We start from the raw sequence: 14,626 nt of genomic DNA, 5'->3' as shown, positions 1-14,626 counted from the left end.
TAGAAGCAAGCTGCTACACACACAGCCAATGCAGATGCTGATATGCATCCATCTCGACAGCTTCATGCTCAGCCAAGACTGGTTGGAATTACAATGCAGATGTGGATCTCCAACCAGCTCTTTATTCACAACTACAGCTGGATTCAGGCCAGTATTAATAGTTTTCTCTACAAATGCATACTAGATTTTTTATTTATTTAAAAAACCCATTATTTGTAGTAGTTGTGATCACCCAGATAACCCTGGCGGTTGCGCTAAACTAATTGCCTTTAAGGCCTTTCTCGGGCGGGGGGCACAATATGCAGTGTGTTTGAGAATCAACGCTAGTAAATAGTACTTAATTTTGAAAAATAAGAAAGGGCACAGTCTGCCCCAACAGCCTTGTCATCTGTGTCCAGAGAATGCAGGCAAGCTGTGTTAACTTAGTGGTGAGCATACTCTGTATTGTATTAAATGGAGAAGTCCTCTCTAGGGATGTGAATGGAACTGGTTCGGAGGCCCTTTATGAGCCTCTAAACCAGTTCAACCAATGGGGAGTGCCCTCTGATGCTCCTGCATGCGCCGGAGACTTCCAGTAATATCGGGGCAACGGGGCAGCAGGGTGGTATGCTACTGCTGCCCCAATGAGCTTTTTTTTAAAAGGACGCTAGTGGGGGGGAAACAGCGGGAGGGGTAAGTGTACCCTCCCCCACTCTTAGAGCAGCACCTCTGCCGCCTTCACGCCTCCCCCGTGTGGTTCCGTGCACATCCCTAGTTCTCTCTAGTCAGTTTGCTCCAGAATTCAGTCCTTGGTGATGTATGACGGTCTAATTTTGGAATGCCTTGACTTTGAAATACATTGTGGGACTAGAGATTAAAATAATAAGCAATTAAGCTGATTCATCTATTCCAGCTCGTATGGTGATTTGTTTCCACTACACAAAAATCAGGGAGGAGACCTGGTCTTGTGGTAGCAAGTGTTAATTGTCTCCATTGCTTAAGTAGGTTCCACCCTGGTTTGCATTTGAATGGGAGACTACATGTCTGAGCACTGTGGAATATTCTCCTTAAGGGATGGCGCTGCTCTGGGAAGAGCACCTGCTTGCTTGCATGCAGAAGGGTCCAAGTTCCCTCCCTGGCATCTCCAAGATAGGACTGGGAGAGACTCCTGCCTGCAACCTTGGAGGAGCTGCTGTCAGTCTGTGTAGACAATAGTGAGCTAGATGGACCCCTAGTCTGACTTGGTATATGGCAGCTTTCTATGCCCCTCTATGTCTGTCTGTCTGTCAGTCATATTTTTACACTACATGTTTTCCATTATTGAGAAAGAACAATTAACAGAGGTTCTCCTTTACCAGTATGTTAATATCTCACTTGACATGTTCTGTGTCTGAGCCATGCCTCAAGTCAAACCAGTCTTTTAGCTGCTTTTAACTAAGAAAAGTAAGTGCTCCTTACCACAGGAAGCTTGCCAACACCTTCCCTTTGCTTACATGGCAATAGGATTGCTTAAGTACTAAGCAAATTCAGAGAAAACATAGTGGCTTACATGATGCACACCATTACGGCTCTGTAACATTGTGCCCTGGCCCAGCTGCTGCAGACCTCAAAGGCAGCCTCAACTCTGTCCTGAAGCAGCATTTCCCCATTGTCACAAATGGGGAGACCTGTGGAAATGCGGCTTCTGCATCTGCTGCCTCAGAACAATGCCAGGTTTGCTCTGACATCCATAGCAGCCCCAGGGTGCTGCATCACAGAGCCATAATGCTGCGCATCATATAAGCCAGTAAGTGCACCACTATTATTATTATTATTATTATTATTATTATTATTATTATTATTATTATTATTATTAATTTCTTTATTTTATTTTTTAAACAGCATTTATATCCCGCTCTTCCTCCAAGGAGCCCAGAGCAATGTACTACATACTTAGGTTTCTCCTCACAACAACCCTGTGAAGTAGGTTTGGCTGAGAGAGAAGAGACTGGCCCAGTCACCCAGCTAGTATCATGGCTGAATGGGGATTCGAACTCAGGTCTCCCCAGTCCTAGTCCAGCACTCTGACCGCTACACCACGCTGGCTGGCTGGCACTAGAGTATAGAACATGAGACGCTACTGTGCTAAACAAAAACCTGCAGTCCAGAAACTGATAATATTATGCCTAATGATATTTAAAGTAGGGGCTATTATTTAACTAAACCATCGTTATCCTAGTTTTCTAAAACAAATGGTTATTTGTATAGAGCAGTTCATAAAAATACAATAAATCCTGTCCTAAGACATTCTGTCCCCCCCACCAAAAAAAACCTACTAGTTGCTGACCTTATGCATACAGAAGCCGAGTTTTCATTGAGCTGTTAAACAGGGTCAGCTCACTAATAAGATGTAGCAATGGGCACCCTATGCCCACTAGCCCCCTAAACATGTGTCCTGCCCTTACCTCATGGTAGTAATAGCAGGCCGCCATCTCTTCTCCTCCCCCACTTGCTTGTTCTGCCCTGCCTTTTTCAAAGGCAGAGAGTGGTGAACAGAGCAACAAGTAGTTCCTGCCGCTTCCTGCCCTTTTGTTCACTGCTCCAAATCTTTCAAAATGGCAAGGCAAGATGAGCAGGGGTGGATGAAATGGGAGGGACTGTGCGGAGGGAACTTCAGGACACAAGGAGAGGAGAGCTGGTCTTGTGGTAGCAAGCATGACTTGTCCCCTTAGCTAAGCAGGGTTCACCCTGGTTGAATATGAATGGGAGACTAGAAGTGTGAGCACTGGAAGATATTCCCCTCAGGGGATGGAGCCGCTCTGGGAAGAGCAAAAGGTCTCAAGTTCCCTCCCTGGCATCTCCAAGATAGGGCTGAGAGAGATTCCTGCCTGCAACCAGTTTGTGAAGACAATACTGAGCTAGATGGACCAATGGTCTGACTCAGTATATGGCAGCTTCCTATGTTCCTAACCCACAGGGAGAATGGAGCAAGCGAGGGAATTGGTGCACGACATACTGCAGGGATAGATGTGAGACTGGTGCTTGGCACACTCTGTGGGGCTCACCACTGTGCTTCTGGCACCAGGGAGGCCTTCAGCTGGGCCTAGTGGTAAACCTATGTCTGGGCTATCCCACTTCTTACTACAGGCGGGGCCGTGACTAAATACTTCCTCCAAATTAAAGAAGAAATCCTACCCACTCCCTACTTGTCAGGGAGAAGGGGCCTGCCTTTTCCTTGACATGTTTGTTTCCTAAATAGAAGGGAGTTGGGGGCAGGGTAGGCAGGTTATGTGGAGGATAACACAATCATGTGACATCCCACCTGCCACAATCTGTACATCCTAGACACAGGCTTACTACCCCATTGAGGTCATAGTGTTTATATTCCTTTATTTCATGGATATTCACAGCTAGAAGGCCTGTCTTTGCACACATGTGCCTGCCAAGGCCTTAAGGACCTCATCTCAGGCTCTGTTTCCTGGGCCATCACTGTCATAGATTTGACTTGTAGGGCTCAGAGACAGTGCTTTTTCAGTGGTGGTACCACACTTATGGAAGTCCCTACTCAATGTGTCAGGCCTCCATGCTTATGTGTTTTGAACAGACCCTGAAGCCTCATTTGTTTTGGTGGCTTTTGATTGCAAAAAATGTTTAAGCTAGTCTTGAGGTAATTTATTCTGCTGCCGATTCTCCTATTGTTCTGGAGAGTCACTGAGAAGGAAGTATACATGATGAGCAAATGTGCCTCCATTCAAAGAGGCCTGCAGCCCAATTCCCAGTGCTACTGAAGTATCGGGGTACCCCTGTCCCCAATAGGGGAGGTTCATTCCTGGGCGGAATGGAGTCCAATAATCAGCCCAGATGAGAGGACTTAAGATCAAAGTTTTATTTGCCCTTAGATGCACTACAGGCATCAGATCCTGCTTACACCTCTGGTTGGCCTCTTGGGAGTCATTCAGCATCTCTCAAATGCTGGATGTAACCCAAGGGTTGCAAATAACCAAACCTACAAGGTATGTACATAGGCATACAGACAATTGTCTTTTACTGTCCCCACAAGCAAAGGAAATGAAACAAAGAGTTGTTGTGAAAAACAGCTGCTGACTTGTTATATTTGGCTAGCATGTTATAGTGAAAGGAGCAGCACTATACCCATTTCTAAGTTTTCAGTCTGTGCTTCTGTTGCAGCTCTACTGGCTACCTCTTTCCTTTTAGGCCACACTCAAGACGTTACTTACAGATTTCAGAGTGTGAATTCAGCTCGCCTCTCTTCATAGAAGCCCAGTTATATCCTAGCACAGAGGTATTTTTTGTTTCCTGCCCAAGAGGAAAACTGTGGGAAGCATTGGGGGGGGGGTGTCTTATCTATGTGGGCCCCAGTTCATTGGGGTGTTGTTTTTTTTACTGTTAATGGAACTGCTCCTGGGGAATTGGCAAACACCCCCTGACTACTTTTGTGTTTGTGAGGGGAACTAGGTGGAACAGCTTATTATCAGAATAAGTTTATAGAAAGCTTCAGTCTTGGGAAGAACTGCCAGAGAGTTGAGGTACAATAGGGAATCAAGTTCATTTTAGGGTTTCAGGGTACAGGGAAGAAATCTTGATTAGCAAGCAACACAATATTAACTTAGAGCTAACCAGACTGATATTAATAGTACTAAATTGAAGCTCACGGAGAGATGTTTTGGCTTTAGACCTGAATTAAATCCACTCAGGGCTGATCAGAGAAAGTGTATAAGGGAACAGCTTTGGATTTAAAGAGAGCTGGAGGGGAGCCAGAGGCTTTAGAACAGAGATTAGTAATACCCAAGTCTGGCAGGTGGGGTGTATGGACCCTTGTAGCTCTACCAGTGTTGAAGGACCTCTTTCCTCTGGGACAGGTGGGAAGGTAGAAGTGGGGACTCAAGTGTCACATGAGGATCAAAGAACCAGGAAAAATCCAGAGGGTCTGATCTTAGGAAAGCCAGTATCTGGATGCAGCCAAGCACGCTGCACAGATTGGGCTTCAAAGCAGGGCTGATTTGGAGGCAACAAGCAGGATGGGAACGAGAGTCCAGGCACAGCAAGATGATGTGGCTAATGCCCAAATGCACGGACACTCAGTGGGTGAATACAAGGAAAAGACACACAGTTTGGTGGTCTCAAGGGCTGAAATAGGCAGCATCTTGCCCTGAGGCAGAATGCTGACCACACCTTTCTGTTGGAAAGGGTGACAATGGTAGGGATATGCACAGAAGCGTGGCAGGGGTGCTGCTTTAAGAGCTGGGGAGGGTGCACTTACACCTCCCGCTGCTTTCCCCCGTGCTGGCATCCATTTTTTAAAAAGCCCTTGGGACAGCGGCATACCTCCCTGCCATCCCGTTGCTTGGATATGACCGGAAGTCTCTGACACACCTGCACGTGCCAGCATGGGCATGTGCACATGCACCAGAGACTTCGTCATATCTGGGCAACGGGGTGGCAGGAGGGGTGCATGCACCCTCTCCCGGCTCTTAAAACTAGACACCCCCCGCCGTCGAACCGGTTCGGAGGCCCATAAAGGGGCCTCTAACCGGTTCCGTGCACATCCGGTTCCGTGCACATCCCTAGACAATGGTGATGAGAAAAGGAATGCATTGTGTTCAGTTCAAACATTGCTACTCGCACAATGAGGTGAATAGGTTAAGAAACTTTGTAGGGTGGAATGAAATGGGTGCATCAGAGCTTATCTCATGGTTGGGAAGGACCTTGGGAATGGCTAGGAATGTTTTCACAAGGTTGCTTCCTGCACCTTGAGCCAGCCATTAACACTTTTGTTAGGGAAGGAAATGGGCTTGGAAGCAGGGCTGATCTGGAGGCAACAAGAGCCCAGACACAGCAAGATGGTGTGGCTAATGCCCAAACACATAACTTGTGATGAGCCTGTTACCTCTTATCTAGTCCTTCCTGTGAGGGTGATAAGCTTGTGCTGGTCTGATGTGCCAATATAGGGGGAGAGCGTTTGGCCAGCAAGTCAGAAGAATAGCACTTAATTAACTTGTGACTACTTCAGCTTCTTAACCTGAGTTGCAATCCAGGAGGTGAGCAGAGGGATGGTCCTCCTGCAGTCGCAAGTCACACTGTACCTAGAGCCACCTTTCCCATGCTCCGTGCCAAGTGACATACTCCGTAAGTTAGCTCATGTGAACTAAATGATGATCTCACTATCCTGTGGGTTCAGAAAGGCAAAATGGAAACTACAAGCCTGTAGCTCCAAATCAGGTATAGCAGTGCTATCTGGGTAACTATTACCTATGGAGACCCACCTTGACTCAAAGTTGTTTTTTTTTGGGGGGGGGGGTGTTTCCCACAAGGGGAAAACAATTGTATTTCAATATGATTTTAGAGCCAACCTGTGAATACCTGTATCCTTTTGAACATACAAAGCTGTCTTATACCAAGTCAGCCTATTAGTCCATCTACCCCAAGTATGGCCTACTCCAAAAACAACTGGGCTATGCTTTCCTAGCCCAGGTTTGCCTGCACATGAAAACAGCCTCATAATGTTGCTCAGTTTGTCAGCCACCATCACTGTTCATTAGATTGCATAGATTTATGGATCTGTAAGATAGCTTGAGACAGTGGCTACATTGTGTATCACCAATGTGCTCTGTTTATAGATTTATTAGACAGTGATATACATACACAGTATGTGTATGACCTTAAAACCACAGGCTTCAGGCATGCATATATATAACATTCAGTGTCATTATTACCAATAAATTAGTTCTCTGGCTTTTGCTCAGAAAGCATTGTTCATATCAGCAGCTTGGAACGTCTTCTGCTCCAGCAGATCTCCATCTGGTAAGGGGCCAGCATGCCTAGATGAACCTTTTATTTTCTCTACTCTCTGGTGACTGTTTTTTACAAATCTCAGCAGGTTAACAACAGCAGCTGGTGTAATTCCAGGGATGCGGCTGACAGCACCAATCTAGAAACAGTAAATATCAAGGTGAGAATGCCTACTTTAAGAAACAAAGCAACAAAGATTCAAAATAACTTCAAAAGTTAGTCCTCCAATATACTGGGCACATATCCTGTTGTGTGCTCTCTTCCCTCTCCTCTCTTTTTCTGTGGTTATTACTTAAATGAAACAGAAAGAAAACACAGTCGAAGTATGTCTTCACTGTATACCATATTAATCCTCCTAAGGGGGGGTCAGTGAAAACAGAGTATCAAGATTTTATGAACAAAGTCACTGTAATCACCATTCAGAAAGCACACACTTCTAAACTATTTTGTATACCCACTAGAGACAATTGTTTGAGGCAGTATAAAAGTGTAACAAGAAACAAACTGCATTAATGTTTGTCGTGACTCCATGAACGGATGTGGGTATAATGCCTTTGGCTCCATAACGCCCCCCAAAATGAAAGCCACTTCAGAAAACGCAATCTGATGGGCCAATGAAGTAGCGGCTCCTGACAGGTTGTATGCTGTCAGCATTGCCACTTCTCACAATGCTGTCGTCTTATATCGTCTTAATGTAAGCCGCTTTTGGTGTATGGTTTACAGAAGGGTGAGGTATAAGTTATAATTTAAAAATCAAGGCTAAAAGTTGTTTCTCTTGTTTTTGTTGCCACATGTCCCTCTCTCTATATCGTCTGGATAGGTCTAACATTTTGAGCATGTGTGAACTCATGCCTAACATTTCATTAATTATCACATAATAGCACACTACTTTGCATTTGTATAGCACTTCTGAGTGTATGGAAGGTCAGTGCTATTATCTTCCATTTGCAAACGGGGGCGGAGACAGAGAGAATGGCTTGACACATAGTTCATGGCAGAAGCAAGATGTGAACTGCGCACACCCCGATTCATGGCTGTCTCTTAGCCATTACACCATATCAGCTCCTATATACCGCTGTACATATTGGTTGACCCCTGCCCCTGATTAGAACTTCGGGCCACAGCAAGGCCAAAATTGCCATAACGCAACGTATCTGGGACATGACAAAGCAGGGGGATGTTGCCCAAATAGGTCCTGGCCTATTCCTAGGAGACCAAATCAGTAGCCATTTCCCCGCTGAATATTTACTTCGGATCTCTAACGGGGATCATCGTAGGGCTCTTTCAGCGGCTAGACTTAACGCCCTTCATATGGCAGTATTGGAAGGATGTTTTGGGAAGGTGCCCTATGATCAAAGATTATGCCCCTGCCAGAACAGTGAAGTGGAGACTACGGAACATCTGATGCTGAAGTGCAGATTTTATACTGAATGAAGGGGAAAGCTGCTCTCCCCATTGCTAACTCATTACAATTCTAATTGCCCTTCTGGCAACTGTTTCATTGCACATGTCGGCCATTAACTTTAGAGACAGACATTGATTAGCATTCAGATGTTCAGTACAATGGTCAAAGTTGGTGAAAGCTCCTTCGTCATACACTGATCTGTGCCAAAGGTCCAAATGCCACCCATCATATCTAGTGCTTGTGTAGTATCTAACATTTTTAGATTTTTATTATTATTAGGTTAGAATGCTGGACTAGGACCAGGGAGACCCGAGTTCAAATCCTCATTCAGCCATGATACTTGCTGGGTGACTATGGGCCAGTCACTTCTCTCTCAGCCTAACCTACTTCACAGGGTTGTTGTGAGGAGAAACCCAAGTATGTAGTACACCGCTCTGGGCTCCTTGGAGGAAGAGCGGGATATAAAATGTAAAAACAAAAACAAAACATTCTGTCCCATTCAGTGCAAGTGCCTTACTGTCTGGGGACGGTGTGAATCCAGTTTCTCTCGTACTTCCTGTGATAGTGATACACTGATGGCAAAATAATCCAGATTCTTTGGCAGCTGGAGAGCCTCATTTCGACGCACTTCCTCTATTTCCAACTTCTGGCTGGATACATACCACCCATAAACAGCTTGCAAAGAGAATGAATAGGAGAACAAAAGCGACAACAACAAATAATAGGGGTGGGAACTTCATACAGCATGGGAGCTTTTGATAAATTAACCCCATCAGAAGACCCAGCGAAGGAAACTGAGAACAACACTTGCCACCACCCTAACTGTGCAGCTGTGCACTGGGAAGAAGCATCCCCGCTAAAGAGGCTTCCTAAGCTTTGCTGAGCATTGCACAAGGGGGCATTTTTACCACTCTCCTTCCCCCAGAAGTGCCTTGCACCACCTAAAAATATGTCCCTGATGGTCACGCAGCCCTCGGGACATTTTTGGGTGGTGAAGGGCACCTCTTGGGGAAGGAGAGACTGGCAAAAATACCTCCCGCTTGTGCAATAAGCACTGTGGAGTTCAGAAAGCTCTCCACAGTGGTGATGCTTCTTTCCAGCACATGGGTAAGTGGTTATTCATATGATCTTGAACACAATTCTTTATAATACTTAGAATTTGTTAAGCACTTTTTGAAAGTGCAAAGTGCTTCATATGTATATCTGATGTAACACTTCCAACAACCCTGTAAGTTAAGTACTGTTACAGGGTTGTGAGCTGTCTGGGGTAGTAACTGCTAATTTTCACAGAAATGCAGTGTAACCTGAGACTGGACATCATTTCTGGTCTGAGCTAATCCAATAGATCTTGGTCATTTGGGAATTACTGTGTTCTGTTTGTTGGTCTTCCCTACCTTCTATTTTCAGCCTCTCTGCCAGTTGTCTCCATTCAGAAAACATTTTCAGGGACTCTGGGACAGCTCTTGCCAAAATATTCATATTGACTTCTTGGTACTGAAGGATGTCCAGAGCACTGAGCAAACAAGAACAAATCATCCTTGTTTATTAGGCCAGTGAACAACATCAATTTCCCTGACACTTCAGGATATTTATAGATCTAAGTCCTTTCTCACAGCTGCTCATACTGTGGCCCACCATCTATGAATCCTAATCACACTACATTAGACATGCTTCATGTACAAAACAACATCATCATCTTTGGGAAGCTTACAAGTTAAAAAGAGAATCCACAGATAGGAAGTTACAAAGAAACATTACATGGTAGCCCAGCTTTTCTGTCTGAAATTAGTATACTGTGATATGTTAAAAGAAACTAGGTTAATATATGATGGAAGAAACAGGATTTTAGCTCAAGGGGAATAGTGAAGTTTTTTTAAAAAATGGAAAGAACACCACAGATGACCTTCCCAAAAAGTCCCCCACACACAATCTTTACATTAAGATGGCAACCCTAAACCCATTCACTTGTGCTTACGTTGTTCTTAGTGCAAGACTGTTTTGTATCAAAGTTAAATTGAAATCCTGATTTCCGCTTGCCTCTATTGTATTATTCAGACAATTATTATTCAGACAAGAAGTTCAGGTAGTTTTAGTTGCATAGCCTTGCTTACTATCTCACCACCGAGTGAATTTCACACCCTGCCTCTGTGAGGTACTAGTTTAGGATCATTTATTTTAAGGTTAAGAGAAAAAGAGAAAGAGTCCAAGACTATCCAGAGCCTATTTCCCTCACATTCAACAGTTTCGGTTTTGAATGTCTCCCTTTTGAAAGGGAGAGAACAGACGAGGTGAAGAGTTGATTTACATTGCAATAAGCAACTGTGCAAATAAGCCCTAGTTTTAAGGTCTTATTTCTAAAGGACAAGTATTTTAGTTACAAAACACTGCTAATTTCACAGACACACAGGGCACTCTGCACTCAGCACTGGAGATCAGAATCTATGGTTCACTGTTACTCCCAGTCTTGGGGTTCTTACAAGTCTGGGCTGAGACTTGTAAGAACCCCAAGACTCCGTTAAAACAACAAAGGAATTAAGGAGATTGCTTCTTCTTTTCCATAGAAACAAAGTTTTGTAGGTTGCAGCCTAAAACCTTCAGATATCGTGTTTCCTAGTCAAGATCGATTTTTTTAAAAATTATGAAAGAGAGAATACAAGGTGCAATGTCTGTATACTGCCTCCCTCTTATACCTCATTAAACATACAGTTTGGGAAAGACAAGAAAGAGTCAAGGAGCAGCTTCTACCTGCAAAGTGAGCTACGCTGAACACTTATTCTTGCCTCTGGAATGAGCTGGGCCCATTTTGTGCAGCTGAACTGAACAGACTTCAGTGCTTCAATTCCTTCTTCCAACTTTGCTTTCATGTGAGATGCTTGTTTGTATCGCTTTTGTGACACACAACCAGCTTCATTATAGCCTTTAGAGAAAGGATGAAACGTTAAGGCGGGGAAGAGAAAGCCCAGAATGCAACATGCTGCCAGAGGAGTTGACTACCTCGAAAAGTGAGCCTGTTGTCAGCGTTATCTGGACGCAAGGACATCCGAAACTCCACTCGGCTGGTGAACATCCGATATGGCTCGCTGGTGCCCAGAGTGGTGAGGTCATCAATCAAAACACCAACGTAACCCTCAGTGCGACTGATGACAAATGGGGGGTTATCTTTGACCCGTAGGGCAGCATTGATGCCAGCAACTACACCCTGTCAGAGAGCAATGTTGTTATGTAAGATGCAGGGAAGCCCCTGGACTATACAATCTTGGTCTACTTTGTGGCACTTCTCTTCAAGATGGCAGTGCTGAAACCACAGATGATAAATGTGTTAGTGGCCCAAGAGCAGCCACAGCCAGTGTCAATAGCACTGTACATGCAACTGCAGGTAAGAACTATGGTTCACCAACAGAAAACACTACTGTCCACTGAGATTGCATTTACAATACTTTACTAGATGGGTTCAGACTGGCTCTCTGGTGATCACAAACACTGGCTGACACTCTGATTACTAAAACGTGCTTGTAAATAGCACCTCTGAGACACAGCGGGGCCGCCTCCACAGCACTGTCATTTCCCTTACACACAGTTCTGGGCAATGGAGCTAACTGGTCCTTCTCCTGAAGCACTTTCTTGCTCTTCCAAAGCCCTCTGGGAAACGTGTCACTGAGGGCAGCAATGTCTTTACAATCTGACAGAGGAGAGCTCTCTGAAAGAAGTGACAAAACAGCGTGTAAGGGAACTTATGGTGCGGTGGGGCAGTCCCACTGCATGCTCAGAGGTGCTATTGACCCACATGCTTTGGTAGTCAGGATGTCAGATAGTAAATGTTACCAGTAGGTGAGCATTTCTGAGTAGGAGTAGACAGCATAATAGTAATGTAGTTACAGTATGCTTGCAACTACAGCACTATGATTTTTATTGCTAATCCCAAGATAGACATTATCCATCCTGTAATATCCATACCCTTGATGGAAAACGGGGTTAATGCCTACAGTATTAAAACGGCAGCCTTTTGTGGGGTCTCTTTGAACCCCAAGCACCATGAATGTACAGTATTCTGTTTTCCCATGCAATACAACAGGGATTGTTGATTCCCCAATATCCATATTAATAAAAAGGGCACTTTTAGACAATATTATGAGGGGGCATTGGATGAAACACAGCAGGCACTTAACCTCATTAAGGTTCATCCTCACCTAGAAGATGGAGATCCAGAACACCGAACAAAATGTTTTATTATTTTTCCCCCTTCTCAGATGGGATAGGGTCCACCCTGATGTCTATCAAGGGTTAAAATAATGACATATATAATGGATATTCCACCTTTTATGGATGGTCTAACAAAATAAATATGGCATATAGCAATTACTGCAAATCAGTACAAAAAGATATCGTAAGTCATGATAACTGGGTGGAATGGCTGACAACTGATTTTCATCCTTCACTGTGTTGCTGTCAACTGACACTCTAAGGCAGGCACAGTGATGGCAAACATGAGGCCCCAACTTGCCTCCTTAATTTACTGGACTTCTATAGGCATGTCGCTAAAGTGATGGTGATTGATTGAGCTGCCTGCCCTGATTACATCATGCAGAATGGTCACTGGCTGAGCTACTCCGGTTCTAAGGTGGGCAGAAAGGTCTAAGGAAGTAGGGATGGAAGCACTAGAGGCCTAGGAAACAAGGAAGCAGAGGTCTGAGAAGGCAGCAGCCTAAGGGAACCTGGAAGGCTTAGGAAAGGATGGTCAAAAGATGGAGTGGTCTAGCAGAATGATGGAGAAAGGAGACAACTGGAGGACGGAGAGAAAAGTGCAGCTGGTCAAGAGCTGTAGAGATGAGGAATCACACATACATTTGAAATAACCAACCAAATCATCTCTAACTGCAAGCCTCTGTAATTTGGTACAACAGAAGATTTTTCAGATCTTCCTCCATTTTCTGCATACTTTCCTCAACTCTCTCACCTGTGCTGCAGCTTCCTCATAGCCTGTTGTGCCATTTATCTGCCCTGCAAAAAACAGCCGCTGAACAAGACAAGACTCCAGGGAGGCAGTCAGCTGACGTGGGTCCAGGAAGTCGTACTGAACTCCATAGCCTAGGACAGGTAAAATGGATGCAAGTATGATTGAGGGGAAATGCCTTATGAATGGATTCAAACATTCCCAGATGTGGAATGTATAAAATCACACACTTGTGGATAATTAAAACATGCATCACAATGTGTGGTATACTACTTGGTTAACAGTCGGGGGGGGGCACACCCCTCTAAGTAGGTTGTGGCATATGCTCCCATATGATAAACCGCATATACAGTCTCATCTGACGAGAAATTTGTCCTTTCCCCCATTTCTCACCTGGCTGTACCATTTTAGCTTTTTCCAGGCCCTGAATGTGGGTGATGAGCTTCTCCTGGATCTCAGTTGGCAACGTCAGTGACATTCCCTGAGGGTAGATGACATTGGAATCCAGGCCCTCAGGCTCAAGCCAGATTTGATGCATGCGATTTGGAAAACGCAGAACTTTAGACTCAAGGGAGGGGCAGTACCTAGACACAGGAATAACAAACTAAGTCAGGATGCCAACATGGTGAGGAGGCTAACTGCATCCCAGGATCCCCCAAAGCAGTGCAAGAGGCTGGACATGCTTTCTTATGGCTGTACTCCTCACTACCTACAGAAATTAAAGGAGGATGTGTGCCTGCATGTAAACATATTCTTCCATGTTACCCTTACCTCTCTCCTCTCATTTCTTTCTTTTTACAGAGTAACATAAGCAGAATTTAGTGTGAAAGCAGCTTGGACGTGTCTTTTTTGCTTATGTTACTCTGTAACGTGCCATAATGTTGATGGAAATAATTATGTAAATAATATAAATGGGGAGTCACCGAGGTCCTCTTGTTGTCTCTTGGACGTGGTTGTTCAGGTGAAGATTCTCATGGATGATCTGATCCACTTTGGGGTTGGTGTAAGTCTTGTAACATAACAACTGATCTTCAGGCTGGGGGAAAAAAAAAAGAACCCCGAAGATTCATTGGCTGACACCCTGACTAAATTTAGTCAAGGAAGTCCCATTGAAGTTAAAAGGAAATCTCAGGGGGACTTCTTCAAATAAATTTGGTCAGATGTCAGCCAGTGAAATAATTATGATAGTTTTTATACCTGCTGAATGGTTTAGACAGTAATGTCAGCAGCTGTTTGCCAAACCACCTGAGCTTATTAAAAGTGCTTGAATCCAATGCTGAGATCATTGTGACACCCCAACAAAGTATTATGTCATTATTTCTAACCGTAATATGGAACAATGTTTATGTCATGCTGTGCCCAGGGAGGGTTGCCTGAGACCTACCCGTATGTCTCTCCATACCAAGTGAAGACCTTCTTATTTTACCAGGCCTTTTAAAACACAAGCCGAATTATTTGTAACACACCTCTGTGGATGCCACTGGCTGACATCCAGAGCAGCC

General features: G+C 44.5%; 1 protein-coding gene across 2 annotated transcripts in view; it reads right to left on the bottom strand.

Moving 5' to 3' along the window:
• Positions 1-4,506: 4,506 nt before the first annotated feature.
• The window catches only part of MTO1 (mitochondrial tRNA translation optimization 1), a 21,999-nt gene continuing 11,879 nt past the window's right edge, over positions 4,507-14,626 (bottom strand). For both annotated transcript variants that reach the window (XM_053286888.1, XM_053286886.1), the window contains exons 5-12: positions 14,048-14,160; positions 13,518-13,708; positions 13,128-13,258; positions 11,168-11,372; positions 10,919-11,090; positions 9,568-9,686; positions 8,691-8,848; positions 4,507-6,907 (exon numbers count right to left, since the gene is read on the bottom strand). In XM_053286888.1, the coding sequence (XP_053142863.1) occupies positions 6,719-6,907; positions 8,691-8,848; positions 9,568-9,686; positions 10,919-11,090; positions 11,168-11,372; positions 13,128-13,258; positions 13,518-13,708; positions 14,048-14,160 (1,278 nt within the window). In that variant the 3' untranslated portion in view covers positions 4,507-6,718. The remainder of the gene's footprint in view (positions 6,908-8,690; positions 8,849-9,567; positions 9,687-10,918; positions 11,091-11,167; positions 11,373-13,127; positions 13,259-13,517; positions 13,709-14,047; positions 14,161-14,626) is intronic.

This window comes from Hemicordylus capensis, chromosome 1 (genome assembly GCF_027244095.1).
Source record: "Hemicordylus capensis ecotype Gifberg chromosome 1, rHemCap1.1.pri, whole genome shotgun sequence".
NCBI lineage: Eukaryota > Metazoa > Chordata > Lepidosauria > Squamata > Cordylidae > Hemicordylus > Hemicordylus capensis.
Note: the sequence above shows the minus strand (reverse complement) of the source record. Positions and strands in the feature narration are given on the sequence as shown.